Source organism: Nicotiana attenuata, unplaced genomic scaffold, assembly GCF_001879085.1.
Source record: "Nicotiana attenuata strain UT unplaced genomic scaffold, NIATTr2, whole genome shotgun sequence".
NCBI lineage: Eukaryota > Viridiplantae > Streptophyta > Magnoliopsida > Solanales > Solanaceae > Nicotiana > Nicotiana attenuata.
Window position 1 is genome coordinate 13,707 of NW_017670689.1, and position 15,152 is coordinate 28,858.

The following is a 15,152-nucleotide window of genomic DNA, read 5'->3' on the forward strand; positions in this document are numbered from 1 at the left end:
GTCGCTAAGAAAATATAGCTTAAATATATATTTAATATGCATTACATTAAAATAACAATCATAAAGATAAGATAATTTTAATTGATCGACTCTAATTACTCATTCTACTTATAATTTTAATGAACTCTAATTACAATTTATAATAGGTATTACAATTTAAGTTATAGCTAAAATCATAATAAAAAATATCATATAATAAAAAAGTATTGAATTGAGGAGAAAATTAAAAATTCAAGGGCAAAAAAGATATTGTGTAGGATAAAGGGGGAGAATGATTATTGTTCAAAGTTAAGGGGGGAGTTTGATTTTTAACACAAAGTTGAGGAGGGTAAATGATTTNTTAGTACTTAAAATTTTCGTTTTTTTTTTTAATTTTTAATTTTAATAAGTATTTTTACCCTAAACATTTTTTGTTAACTTGTACTAACAGACCTAGTTGTTTTTTTAATTTTAGGGCTTTTAAAATCAAGAATCAAAAGCATTATTAGAAAGAAAGCAAACCCAGAAAATTGAAGGAGTAAAACGTTTTGGTATTATGTCTACTGATCATCTTTAAATCTTCTTAGGATTAGTTTCTGGACAAATATGAATTCAATTAAGTGAATTGGTCTTATAGTAATAATGATGATCTAAATGCATAACTGATTTGATAATGCAAACTAAATATAGCAAATTTTTTGTAATATATCAATTTAAGATGAGGGAATAAACACCGGATATAATATGGTAAAGCCTAAAGGAATTAATAAGGAAGATTGATCAAAATTGCATGCTTAGCGGAAGAATTTTATAATCAGATTCTAGGAAAGATAAAATTATCCCAATACCCGCAACCGCCCCGCAAAATTCAACCCGCCCCGCACCCGCACCGCCCCGCGTCCATCCACCCCCGACTCGCACCCGCATAAGCTAAAACCCGCACCGTCCCGCACCCGCACCATCCCATTGCCATCCCTAGTGATAGCTAGCGATCACGTGCGTATTGGCTTACGGTCTGAACTGGTTGAGGGAATTAAATTAGCTGTTGCTTGTGTCTATTTGAGAAAGAAATAATTTTATTCACCAGTTCATTCCTCACATAAAAAATAAAAAATAAATTCAAAAGGAGGTCAACTACAATGGAATAAAGTTTTTTTTTTTTGAAAAGAACTCCGTTGTGATAATTTTGAGAATTGGTTGACACACAAAGAGTATATATATATATATATATATATATATATATGCTGGTTCGAGCACCCTCTATCTAGCCGTTACTATTCTTTAAACAGAGAAGTGTTTATACAACCTCAAAGCTAGGCATTGCCAATAGGACAAGCATTTGGTGAAGTAAGTTGATACACTTGAATTTCCTTGCACCACTGAACTTATTTCCTTTTGTAATTGGAACAGTTTTGCTCCATTTGCCTGACCAAATTAGTCTTCCAGGTCACTCCATAATTCCTTTGCACTTTGTGAATAGAGAACACTTTCAGCTGTCTCTTTGGACAAGGAGTTGAGCAGCCATGAAAGTACCATATCATTACATCTAGCCTAGGCTTGCTGGATTGCAGAATCAGCATTAGGATAATAAGAGTACCATCGATAAATCCCAGCTTGTTCGTTATAGATAAGACAATGATAACTGCCCTTCCCCAACCTCCATATCCTTTTCCATCAAAAGCTAAGGACACGGTTCATCCCTGGATAGCCAGAAGGATGAAGGTAGTAAGGGTGAATAGAGTCAATCACTCCTGAAGCAATGGTAACTGCAGGTGCAGGAACATTGGTGGTGGCAGTAGCAGAAGCTAGAGTATCAGCCGAATGTGGTGAAGAACTCATAATAGACAAGCTTAAGAGAAGAAGAAAAGTGAGGAAGGAAAGTTGATTTATGACTGAGGAAGCTGAAAATGATAGCAGAAGCAAACCTGCTTTGATACCATGAGAGAATGAGAAAAATGATTTGAAGATTTCCTTCTTTATATTTTCAATAATGTGTGTATTTGTTGTACATACCTAGGATTATATACAAGGAAATGGATCTAGGGCAACATACTATATTGCCAAGTGGCAATGTCCTATTAGCTAGTATAAAGTTGTACATAGAACAAATACATGGATGGAGCAAATATTAAAATACAGAGTAATATGTGTTGTGCACTATGTGAATAATAGTGCCGGAAAGGGCAGGCCTATAAGTGGGCTAGGGGCAAGCATGCCCAAAACCGAGTGGCCTCATATGTGTGCTATTCAGATAAGTTAATCAGATCTTTTCATCTTCATCGACTCCAACACCCCCTTCAAGTTGGAGGAGGTAGAAAACACACCCAACTTGCCTAAAAGATCACGATGAAGAGGTCATGTGAGTGGTTTTTTGAAGAGATCTGCCAACTGGGACGAAGATCGAACAAATGATAACGAAATCAGCCCAGCTAGGTATTGTTCGCGCAAAAATGATAGTCGATTTCAACGTGCTTCGTCCGTTCGTGAAAAACGGGGTTTTTTGCTATGTGAATTGCTGGTTGGTTGTCGGAGTGAAGAGTGACTGGAAGGGAAATAGGAATTGACAAATCCTAAAAAAGATGAACCAACCATGTAAGCTCTGCAACCACTCACCACATAGATCTGTATTCTGCCTCGGCCGAACTGAGTGAGATGGAAGTTTGCTTCTTGGATTTCCAAGAGATCGGAGAGGTACCAAGGGAAATGTAAAAACCACTCACCGATTTCCTCGAGTCCAGGCAGGTGGCCCAATCGGAGTCACAAAAAGCTAGGAGCTTGAATGAGGAGGAAGAAGACATAAAAAGTCCAAGCCCAGGATCTTTGAGCAGATAGCGAAGCACGCGGAATGCTGCATCTAGGTGTGGCTGTCGTGGGTCCTGCATGTATTGTCCGAGGTGCCGGACAGTGAACGATAAGTCTGGACGGGTGTGAGTGAGGTAGTTAAGTTTGCCAAGGAGATGACGATACAAGGTGGGATCCTTCACTGATTCCCTGTGTGACAAACGAGTAGATGAATCGAGTGTAGAAGAAACATGTGACAAATGGAGGGAGTCAAATTCTTGGGGAAGGTCTAAAGTGAATTTGTGCTGAGAAAGGATGAGTCCATCTGTTTCTCGGATAATTTCCATCCCTAGAAGAAAATATAAGTCCCCGAGATCTTTTATTTTGAATTCTTGATTGAGAAATTGTTTCAACGTATGTAATTCTGCATTGTCATTTCCTGTCAAGAGTATATCATCCACATAGATAGCCACTATAGAAATGGAAGAATCTGACTTTATAAGGAACAATAAATAGTCGTTTAATGAGTGAGTGAATCCCTTAAAATTCAAAGCAGTTGTAAGTTTAGCATACTATTGTCGAGATGCTTGTCGTAGCCCATAAATCGATTTCTTTAACTTGCATGCATGAGTAGGTGAAGGAGGTACAACCTCGGGTAGGAATTTCATGTACACTTCTTCATTTAGATCTTCATGTAGGAAAGCATTATTCACATCGAGCTGGTATATACCCCCTCCTTTCTTTACTGCAATGGCCAGTATGCATCTGATTGTGGTCATCTTCACCATAGGTGAAAAAATTTCATTGAAGTCTATTCCTTCTTTCTGTATGTCTCCTCTAATGACCAATCTTGCCTTTAGTCTTTCCACACTTCCATCTGAATGTTGTTTAACCTTATACACCCATTTGCATGATAAAGCTTTCCTCCCATGTGGTAATTCAACCACTTCCCAAGTCTTATTAAGTTCAAGTGTCTCAATCTCTTTGTCCATTGCTTCTTGCCACCCTGGGTGATGTGTTGCCTGTAAATAGTTGGTAGGTTCTTGTATATTAGACAATGTGTTTAGTATATGTTGATTAGTAGAAGATAGTTCACTGAAGATATACAAGTAGGTGTAACAGGTGTAAGAAAGCAAGAGTTGCTAACATCTGTGAGTTGGAGTGCATTACAGAGATAATCCTTTAGATAAGATGGAGTGGTGTGTGGTCTGGTAGACTTTCTAAAAAGAAAATCCATCATAGGTTCAGAATCTAAAGAAGGAAAAATCGGTGCAGATGTATGTGATTGACTAGATGATACTGGAGAATCTGGAGAGAACCTAGAGAAGAGATAGAGGGAATAGGTGTGCTAGGATGAATTGAAGAAATGGGATAAGAACAGAAATCAATTGATGATTCAGTAGGCTCTTGGGAAGCTTCAGTGTAAGATCTGCTAGCAAAAGGTGAAGTTTCAGGATTTTGGTTACTTACAATAACTTTAGCATTGGGTAAAGAAATATCAGAAGGAGAATTAGACTTAATAGAAGCAAATGGAAAGAATTCTTCATGAAATACAACATCTCTAAAAATGAAGGGCTTTAAATTCTTGAAGTTTAACACTTTGTAACCCTTTTTTACATGAGGATAACCTAAGAACACACAAGGTGTAGCCCTTGGTTCAAACTTAGTTCTATGATTTGAGAGAGTAGAAGCAAAACATAAAGACCCAAAGCATATGAGATTAGAGTAATTTGGCTTGCTTGTAAAAAGAACTTCATAAGGAGTCTTAAGCTTTAAGACAGTTGAAGGAAATCAGTTGATCAAATAGGTTGTTGTAAGAAGGCAGTCACCCCAGTATGATATAGGTAGGTGTGATTGGTATAACAAGGCTCTGGATGTCTCTAAAAGATGCTTGTGCTTTCTCTCCACAACTCCATTTTCTCGTGGTGTGGACACACAAGTGGTCTGATGAATAATACCTTGTGACTGAAAAAATTCTGATTGAATGTTCCCCACTTCCCAATTCAAAAGCATTATCTGACCTTATAGTTTTCACCTTGCTGTTAAACTGCCTTTCTACCATAGCTAGAAAGCCTTTTATAATAGTGAATGCATTGGATTTGTTGGTTAGTAGGTAGGTCCATGTGCCTCTACTGAAATCATCAATAATTGTAAGAAAACACTTAAATCCATCATACGTAACACTATTGTATGATCCCCGGGTATCCACATGAATCAATTCAAACACTTTCTTGGTAGAAATAGAACTAGAGGGAAAATGAAGTTTGGACTGCCTTGCCATAGGACAAATAACGCATGGACTGGAGAATTTGGAACACTTGGATATAGAAACTGATGAAACATTTTTCATTTCTAAGGGGTATATGACCTAATCTGTAGTGCCACAGCTTTTCCTTTACAATTGAATCAGAAAAACTAAAACATGAATGCAAACCATGATTGGAAACAAAATTCCTTCTTGGAATGAAAATTCTTCTAAGCTTACGTGAACTTTTAGACACTGTTGTTGTATGTCTGGATCTAAGAATGTAGAGGACTCCTTCCTCTTTACCAATCTCCAGTAGGCTCTTCATTGAAGGGCCCTGCAGAAGGAAACAGGAAAAGGGAGTGAATAAAACATATTGCTTGAGTTGTCTGCACAACTTTTGCACAGACAACAGATTATATTTAAAGGATGGAATGAAAAGAACATTTCGGAATGAGATTGGGCAAAAGGGAAACAGTTCCTACATGAGTCACTTTAACTTTGTAAGAGTTTGGGAGTTTAACAATGAGAGGTTTAGGCAAGGTTTTTAAATTTGTGAAAAATTCTTTGTTGAAAGACATATGTTTTGTTGCTCCACTACTCAATATCAAAGACTCATCATTGATTTGAATTAAACATGCAAAATCTTCAAAGAAATTGGTCATACCAGCACATCTCACACTTGCCGCAACATCAGAGGTTCCTGCACTATTTTGTCCTATTTTCATTTGCTGAAGAAGCTGCAGCAGCTCAGCCACATTTTCCTTGGTGAGACTCTGAACTCCTGTAGCATTTTCTGCTCCCTGCTCACTTTCCTCATTTGAGAGTATAGCATTGTTTGCCTGAGCACCTCCCTGAAACCTTTTCTGCCTTATGAACTTGAAATCAGCTGGAAACCCATGAATCCTATAGCACTTGTCTATGCTATGTCCAGGCTTCTTGCAATAGGAACAAATTCTTGTATTTTTCTTAGATTCAAAACTTGTTTTCTGCATCCTGTTCTCATTAAATTTCCTGAAGTTTCCTGGTTGGTTTGTAGCAATGAATGAAGCAAATTCCCCTGAGTATGCAAGGGTAGCATGTGTCTCCCTTTATTTCTCATCTTGAATTACAAGAGAATATGTATGTCCAATGGAAGGTAATGGCGATGACAATAATATGTTGCTCCTTACCCAAATAAATATGTCATTCAGTCCCATTAGAACTGTAGTAGTCTCTCATCTTGGTGTGCTTTCAAACTTTTGACTTTTGCCCCACACTCACACTCACAAACACAAGTAGAAAATGTGTTGAGTGCATCTAGTTCATCTCATAGGCTCTTCATTTTGGTGAAGTAAGTTGATACACTTGAATTTCCTTGCACCACTGAACTTAATTCCTTATGTAATTGTAACAGTTTTGCTCCATTTGCCTGACCAAATCTGTCTTCCAGGTCACTCCATTATTCCTTTGCACTTTGTGAATAGAGAACACTTTCAGCTATCTCTTTGGACAAGGAGTTGAGCAGCCATGAAAGTACCATATCATTACATCTAGCCCAGGCTTGCTGGATTGCAGAATCAGCCTTAGGGATAATAAGAGTACCATCGATAAATCCCAGCTTGTTCTTTACAGACAAGGCAATGATAACTGCCCATCTCCAACCTCCATATCCTTTTCCATCAAAAGCTGAGGACACAAGGTTCATCCCATGGATAGCCAGAAGGATGAAGGTAGTAATAAGGGTGAGTAGAGTCAATCACTCCTGAAGCAATGGTAACTGCATGTGCAAGAATATTGGTGGTGGCAGTAGCAGAAGCTAGAGTATCAGCCGACTGTGGTGAAGAACTCATAGCAGGCAAGCTTAAGAGAAGAAGAAAAGTGAGGAAGGAAAGCTGATTTATGACTGAGGAAGCAGAATCAAACCTGCTCTGATACCATGAGAGAATGAGAAAAATAATTTGAAGATTTTCTTCTTTATATTTTCAATAATGTGTGTATTTGTTATACATACCTGGGATTATATACAAGGAAATGAATCTAAGGCTGCATATTATATTGCCAAGTGGCAATGTCCTATTAGCTAGTATAAAGTTGTACATAGAACAAATACATGGATGGAGCAAATAATTAAAATACCTTCAACATGTGCTATGCACTATGTGAATAATAGTGCTGGAAAGGGCAAGCCTATAAGTGGGCTAGGGGCAATCATGCCTAAAACCTAGTGGCCTCATATGTGTGCTATTCAGATCTGTTAATCTGATTCATCTTCATCGACTCCAACACATGATCTGATTCTGATCGCATCCTTCGTTCTTAATTAGTCATACAAATATCATTGGATTATGTTAAATTAAATAGGTACATTAAGTTGGATGGGGATTTAAATTTTCTGAATAGCCGCTGAAACAAAAAGCAACCTACAAATAGGTTTCGTTTCCCACACAGGCTAACACTACATTATTCATTTGAGCTCTTAATTCTGAAATTTGATTTATCAATCTTTTTTTTGAAGTACATGACTTTGAACTAGATAAAAAGTAGTACTAAAAATACAACTTTTTATTATTATAGCATTTAAAAAAAATTGGAAAGTTGTGGTCAAAGAAAAAGATGTTTGATTCAAGCAAGTCCTTCTCATATTATTCTTTATTTTTCGCCAAAGAAAAAAGTGTATGCAGAATCATCTAAAAATATTTGTGTTAGTACTTATGATTTTGCATTAAATTGGGTTTTATTCTTTTTTATGAGCAGAGGTTATGCCAATTAGGAACTAGAAAGGTAGTAATATTCGAGTTGGGACCCATTGGTCCTATTCCATCCGTCACAAGGTTGGACCCCAACATATGTATTATCATTTATCATGAAAATATTTTTTAATATTTGGTTGTTGAGTGCATAGAAGATATTTTTCCTAAAAAATATTAATAGATTAATGATAATATTAGCAAATTGAAGGGCCTTATCATGATAAATTTTGAATATTAAAGATTAATAACAATATCTAAATGTTAGGCGGAGCAAATACATGCATGAAATTAAAAGTTAAGATATAGTTATAAAAAAAAAAGACTCCGCCCATAAGTTAGGGAAGTCATTTTTCACGGATAGTTGATAGAAAACTTTTTTTAGTAACATTGACAATACTCGGCCTCATCTTACATCATAAAAAAAGACTCCGCCCAAAAATGACTTTCATCTTACATTGACAATACATAAAGAATAACAAATGTACAATGACAAACATGATTCTACTAGACACACTACTTATCGATCAGATCATCTATTCTTTATGTATAGTATTTGGGCCTTCACTTGTATGGGTCAAAATTGTGAGGCCCAAATGTAAACACTGCTACTAATTAACTAGTATGTCAAACAGTATATTGTCACTATGTCAGTATGGAATTTTACTGATGTTTTAGTTTAATTAGTCTGTAGGCTTGTGATTATTAATCGGCGGCTTTCGGCGAGGTCCACTTCTTCCACTGTAGTCTTTGCTCATAAGTTTTGCTACTTCATTTTCAGCATCACGAAACTCCTTTGATCCATCCACCTATCATAAATTCAGTATATCAAAACGAAACTAATAAAGAAGGGATATAAGTTATAAGCAGTGGCGGAACCAGGATTTTAAAATTATGGGTGCTCGCCGATAAAAACTTCAAAAGAAGACGAAAAATGAATTTACTTGTGGGTGCTCGCTCAATATTTATTTAAATATTTGTACAGTTGCCTATATAAATTTATTAATATGTTCAAAGTTAATGGGTGCTTAAGCACCCATAAATCCCAACGTGCATCCGCCACTGGTTATAGGAGTATATCTATACATATATAGGCAACATAATTTTTTTTTACATCAACTCATTATAGTTTAACATATGTTATAACATGTTTTTTACTCTATCTTTCAGGTTTTCAAAGTGATTAACTTAGGCTGATAGCGTAAAAAGTGGTACATCATCGGTGCACAAAACTTAAACTCTTAAAGAAAAAGTTGACATAATCTTAGGTCGGGACGTACGTAAACTAAACTGATTTTGTTCATTTGTATAACCACTTAAAAAAAATTCAAAATATAAAATCCCTTAATTACTAAGCAAAAACCATAGAATCTTTTGAGATGTGTGTATGTTAATTTGTTCCCTTGGAAGTTTGTGAAAGAGAGAGAAGAAAACCTGAGCAGTCATGTGAGCCTTCTTTGATTCACTTGTAGCATCTCCTATATATCGATCGATACAGAACCATAACATTCAACAAATAATTAATCGAGGAAAATCCATAAAATACAAATATATATTTCCTTGCCCAACATCAATATTGCCTAACTAAAATCGATAAGGTTAAATTTCTTATACAATCAGATTATTTAAAGGTAATTATAGATAACTGTTCATAATAAGTAGAACTAGTAATATGAAAAACAAGGTAATTAATAACTTTCTATAGCATGATTCAATTAATGTGTAAAGTTTTGTAACAGTGTTAGTAGATATAAGTTACTAAATCCTAATTAAAAGCTAGAAAATGACTTGATATATAGTTGTTGTGTACCTGCAACATTTGAAGCTCTTCTGTCAGACATATGCTTTTCTTTCATTACCTTACTTGAAAATTGATCCATCAGCATTTTTCTTCCCCCAGCAACTGAAGTAATGATAATATCGTCCTGTTCAGATTTGTGAATAGAGATGCTCATGAGCTAGCGTACAAAAAATACTCCTACTATTAAGTACTCCCTCCGGTCTAAATTTTTATACAAAAATACCTAGTATGACTAAACTACCCTTAATTAAATATTTAATGTGAGGAGTAAGAAAACTTTTTAGGAATATGTACATAAGGGTAATTTTGTAAAAACAAATTGAATTCTTTCTTGATTATATAAATGGACACTTATTTTGGACCAAAATAAAAAAGCAAATTGGTCACTTATTGTGGACCGGAGGGAGTAGTAAAAATCAAGAATCCATAATTGATGGTATTTGGCACAATGAGAGTCATTTTCCATGGAAAATATTTTCTATTATCTGCTTGACGAGTGGAAAATATTTGTGAATTTTTTTTATATATTAAACATTAATAATAATTAATATTATTGAAGAGAGTTTTGATGAAATTTTTGAGTAAGAAAAATTAACAATAATCTACGCACGTGTTAGTTGAAGCAAATACTTATGAGATTAAGAGTGATTAGAGTTGCTGGAAAATTGAATTCCCGGAAGTGAGGAAGTCATTTTAATTTTTCCTTTCAATGGAAAATATGTTCCTCGGAGATAACTAATCAGGGCAGCCTCGTGCACTAAGTTCCTGCTATGCGCGGAGTCCAGGAAAGGGCCGGACCACAAGGGTCTATGGTACGCAGCCTGCAAGAAGCTGTTTCCACTGCTTAAACGCGTGAGATAACTAATCAAACACTGAAAAATGATTCTTACATAAGAAAAATATGCTTCCGTTGTACCAAAGCAAAGGGAAAAGCTTCAAAAATCATACTCATACTTACGTCTTTTAGAAGAATTGCTTCTGTCAAAATGGTGACAAAATTGCTTCTATCTCCTACTTCAGAAAGGGGGAAAAATGGCCAGTTAGTATTAAATACTGTAAAAATGTCAAAATATATGCCAGTGATAGAGAACATATATAGTGTACTTACCTAACTGAGCATGTCCCTGTCGTAGAACTAACAAAGCAATGATCATAACATGGAGTATTACCAGCACAACGAAACTAAAAACTGAAGCCATTCCTGAGGAGAGAATTCTTCTTTTGTCAAAAGCATGAAACATTTGTATTTCCTCATGAAAAAAGAGAGGCAGTAATATATATAGGAGAAGCGGTTTTTATAGAGTTCAAAAATCAATCTTGAGTCAAAGCTAAGGTCTCAACTAGAGCCGGATCCAAGATTTAAATTCTATGGGTTCAACCTTTAGGTTTTTAGTATTGCTTATTATATCCTAAAGTTATGGGTTTATATCTATAATTTTAGTAACTTATTGTACATAAATTTATGCCCCGCGGCAAAAGTTATGGGATCAATTGAACCCGGCGTTATTGAGCTACATCCGCCCCTGGTCTCGACACCTGTCTTATTCTAATATGAACCCTAATATCTTACAGTACTTCGGAAATCTCAATTCATAAATTGTTTTAAATGAAAAAAAAAATATATGTAAGAATCTTATTTTTCTCCTCTCAAAACAGTTTTCAATTTTAATTGCAGTACTGACTTCTTGCAGTATACCTTCACAAATTAAGGTTGCTTGAATTAAATGCATGTTCATCCCAAGGATTAATCGTACCAAAAGAAGTGGAAAAAAATTAGACATATTTGACTGTCATGCGGTAATCTCAATTAGACAGTGTTTTGTAGTTTGTCTCTGACATGCATGCCAGAGGCAGATTTCACGTTCGATCTGTCTTGGTTTTAATCGTTATTTACCTTTGACATAAATGAGTTATAAAAAGGATGCTAACTTGATTAAATCATCAAAGTGGTATATAATCGACTAAGAATTGATTGAAACAAAGTTCAAAGGGAAATCAATATTTCTATTCAGATTTTTGTTTAATAGTCTTGTGTTGTGTACAAGTACTAGCATTAGCTAGTTTGAGGATTACATTGATCTGTCAACTAATCAACTTGTATTGGTCTAAATTTGGGCGCCTTGATAACTGCAAATAAACATGGTCGATGACAGAGTCGACCACGGCACAATGGCGAGGAGTCGTCTTAAGAAGGATTATTGCCGAGGTCAAGTAAAGGAAGCAAGGAAGCAACAGTAGGATATATATGTTTAGTAATAGACATAAGGAATATTCCATTGGATATTTTTATGTTGTACTTTTTAGGGTTTCTTAGGGATATCCCTTATAAATAGGAAGAGATAAAGAACAAAGGAGGGATCTTCACTTTTATACAGAAAAGTTTGTCTTGTTCACCGATTATATTGCTCAACACACGTTGTTTACTCTTTGTTTACAAGATCCAAAGATTCCTTATCCATCCTCACTTTTCATTATCCCATGTTGCTGTCAGGAGAAGAATCACCCAAGTCATCTAACATTTGGGTGATAAATTCCACTTTATTACATTTATTGACATTATCTACATTTATTGCATGTTCTTATTATAACATTCATTGACGATCATTGAACACGTACCTGATATTTATTATTCTCGAACACGGTCTCATCCCGCTGATCTCCTTCAATCTTAGAACTAGAATTTATTATGTTTAACTAGGATTCACCCTCTATTTTCTTAATTATTTTGACAAAAAGCTCAACACTTTTTGGTCAAACAATTTGGCGGCGTCTGTGGGGACTTTCTAGTTAAAATTTTAGTTCCTTCTAGATTAAAAAAAAAATGACAACAACCATCTTTTTTCCGTTTGCACGAACTAACATTGGCAGGAAAAGGAGATGAAAGACAGAAAGCAGTGGTGGGCGTCACCGCCAACCTCATGAACACCATCAACGAGGATAACAGAGAAAACGAGGAGAATGTGACGCCAAGTGCTACACCCAGGCGAAGTGACTCACCCCCCCCCCCCCCCCCATGGAAGTGATCGCTTCACGCGAAAGGGGAGCTTCCACGTCCACAGCTGAGGAAGCACCACCCGCAGTAAAAACACTACTAGAGGAATGGTTTACAAGTACTCTAAACAACATACTCGACAAACCCGTTCAAAGGGCGAATAGAAACGCCACACGAGCGGATACCACAGCAACCGCCGACGAGCAACCCGCTCCCCCAACAGGTAACACTCACATCGCTGTTGATGCAGGTAATGACGCACTCGCGGCCATTCTAAAGAAAATGGGAGAAATGGAGAACGAGAATAAAGCGCTCCGCGACCAAATGAGGGAGCATCAAAGGTTGATTAGATACCGGGCGCCCCGAAACTGCTACCAAAACGGGATGTCGGCCGATTCGTCGAACAACCGTATAGCGAGGAGGCAACCCCACATGCCATACCCAAGACCTTCAATATGCCACCATAATTGAAGATATACGACGGCATAACAGATCCCGAAGATCACATCATTCGTTATGTCACAGCAGTAAAAGGCAACGACCTCTCAAAAGAGCAGGTAACATCAGTGTTGCTGAAGAAGTTCGGCGAAACCCTAACAGGGGGAGCCTTAACATGGTACTCACAGTTACCGGCACAATCAATAACAACGTTCGAAGAAATGGCCGACAAGTTCGTCACCGCCCACGCCGGGGCTAAGAAGGCGGAGGCCAGGGTGAATGATATATTCGCCGTTAGGCAATCGCCTGGCGAGGGACTTAGGGACTTCCTCGCTCGGTTTAACAGAGTAAGAATGAACTTACCAAATGTATCAGAAGGGATGGGGGTGGCAGCTTTCCAAAATGGGTTGAACAAGAACGGGTCGAGAGCAACCAGAAAGTTATTAAGCAAGCTCATGAAATACCCTCCCACCACTTGGGAAGAAATTCACAACGCCTACTGCGCCAAGGTGAGAGCAGACGAGGATGACCTTAACGGTCCAACCCAACGGTTAACGTCGGTCCAAATATAGTCGAGGAAAGACCATCGTAATGACGGTCGAAGAGACCAGTCAGGTCCACGCCTCAATCGAGACAGGTATCAACCATATGTCAAAACAACTATCCCACCCTCTCCTCGCCATACGGAAGGGCCGTCCAGGATGCATACAGGGACTCAGCAAAACGAAAGAGGTATGCCTCCACTCTTATCCGCTCACAATTTTTGTGTTTCCCCTTTAGAAATAGTTTACGCACTAAAGAAGCTCGACCCGAAGGTGAAGTGGCCACAAAAGATGAAGTCCGACCCAAGTACCCGAAAGTCGAATGTCCTCTGTGAATTTCATCAGGAGCAGGGTCACAAAACCGAGGATTGCATAGCATTACGACAAAAAGTAGTGAACATGCTTCACCAAGGGCACCTAAGGGAGGTGATGAGAGACCAAGGAAGAGGCAAATTCGGCCGCAGACGAGAACAACACCAAGGCCCTCCAAAACCACCCTCCCCCGCCGGCACCATCCAAATGATCATCGGCGGAGGCGATGAAGCAACAATCAACCACGTGAAGTTTACCACCACACATAAACTGAAGCGGTCGATCACCCACGAACGGTATGATGACCTCGAAGACAGTATCATCTTCAATAAGTCAGATACCTACAGTTTGACCTTTCCTCACCTCGATGCTCTTGTCATTACTTTACGTATTTGAGATACTGATGTAAAAATAATAATGGTAGACGACGAAAGCAGCGCATGTATTATTCACCCTCGAGTTCTCGTACAAATGAGACTCGAAGACAAGATAGTACCACGCTGCATAACACTAACAGGTTTTAACAATGCAGTCGAGCGACAGGAGAGATAACGCTGCCTGTTCTGGCCGGGGGCGTCACCCTAGAAACAACATTCCATGTCATGAACCAGGACACAACTTACAACGCCATTACAAAAGACCAACTTGAGGTACACTCTGTAAATTTGACTTGGGACTGGCGCAACCGTATTATAACATATTTGCAGGAGGGAATACTCCCATCAGACTAAAAGGAAGTCAAAAAGCTTCGAATGCAGGCGGCCGGGTACAACATCACAAACCACGACCTCTACAAAAGAACGTTTGGAGTCCCCTTGGTGAAATGCCTAGGGCCGAACCAAACAAAATGCGTCCTCGAGGAAGTACACGAAGGCCACTGCGGTGCCCATACCGGCAACCGAGCCCTCTTCAGATTCCTCATACGAGCGGGTTATTATTGGCCCACCATGAAGAAGGAAGCCGCCGACTACATCAAGAAGTGCGAGCAATGCCATAAATACACTCCTAGGATACACCAAGAAAGCGAGCACCTCCACTCGATCACATCGCCATGGCCGTTCATCAAATGGGGAATGGACATTGTCAGACCCTTCTAGCAGGGCGAGGTAATATACAATTTCTTTTCGTTTTAACTGACTATTTTCCAAGTGGGTAGAAGCAGGTGCATTCGCCCAAATACGCGAACGGGAAGTTATCACATTCATATGGAGAAACATCATATGCCGCTTCGGCATCCCTAAAGAAATCAGTTGTGACAACGGCAATTCACCGGAAAAAATACCACCGAATTCTTCGAGAAATGGCACATCAAGCGAATACTCTCCACGCTATA

General features: G+C 37.9%; 2 protein-coding genes across 3 annotated transcripts; one reads left to right on the forward strand and one right to left on the reverse strand.

The window, feature by feature from the left end:
- Positions 1-8,098: 8,098 nt before the first annotated feature.
- Positions 8,099-10,819, reverse strand: LOC109242320. 2 transcript variants are annotated; one of them, XM_019409190.1, is made up of 5 exons: positions 10,644-10,819; positions 10,494-10,546; positions 9,545-9,659; positions 9,169-9,212; positions 8,099-8,543 (listed from the first exon to the last, which is right to left on the reverse strand). In XM_019409190.1, the coding sequence occupies exons 1-5, from the start codon at positions 10,774-10,776 to the stop codon at positions 8,418-8,420; spliced, it is 471 nt and encodes a 156-aa protein (XP_019264735.1). In that variant the 5' UTR covers positions 10,777-10,819; the 3' UTR covers positions 8,099-8,417. The 2 variants fall into 2 exon arrangements, with proteins under 2 accessions (XP_019264735.1, XP_019264734.1); XM_019409189.1 differs by having other exon boundaries at positions 10,494-10,549.
- Positions 10,820-13,186: 2,367 nt separating this feature from the next.
- LOC109242316 lies at positions 13,187-14,215 on the forward strand. The gene is made up of 3 exons (XM_019409186.1): positions 13,187-13,515; positions 13,603-13,697; positions 13,746-14,215. Exons 1-3 carry the CDS (start codon positions 13,187-13,189, stop codon positions 14,213-14,215), a joined length of 894 nt encoding a protein of 297 aa, XP_019264731.1.
- The last annotated feature ends 937 nt before the right edge of the window (positions 14,216-15,152 follow it).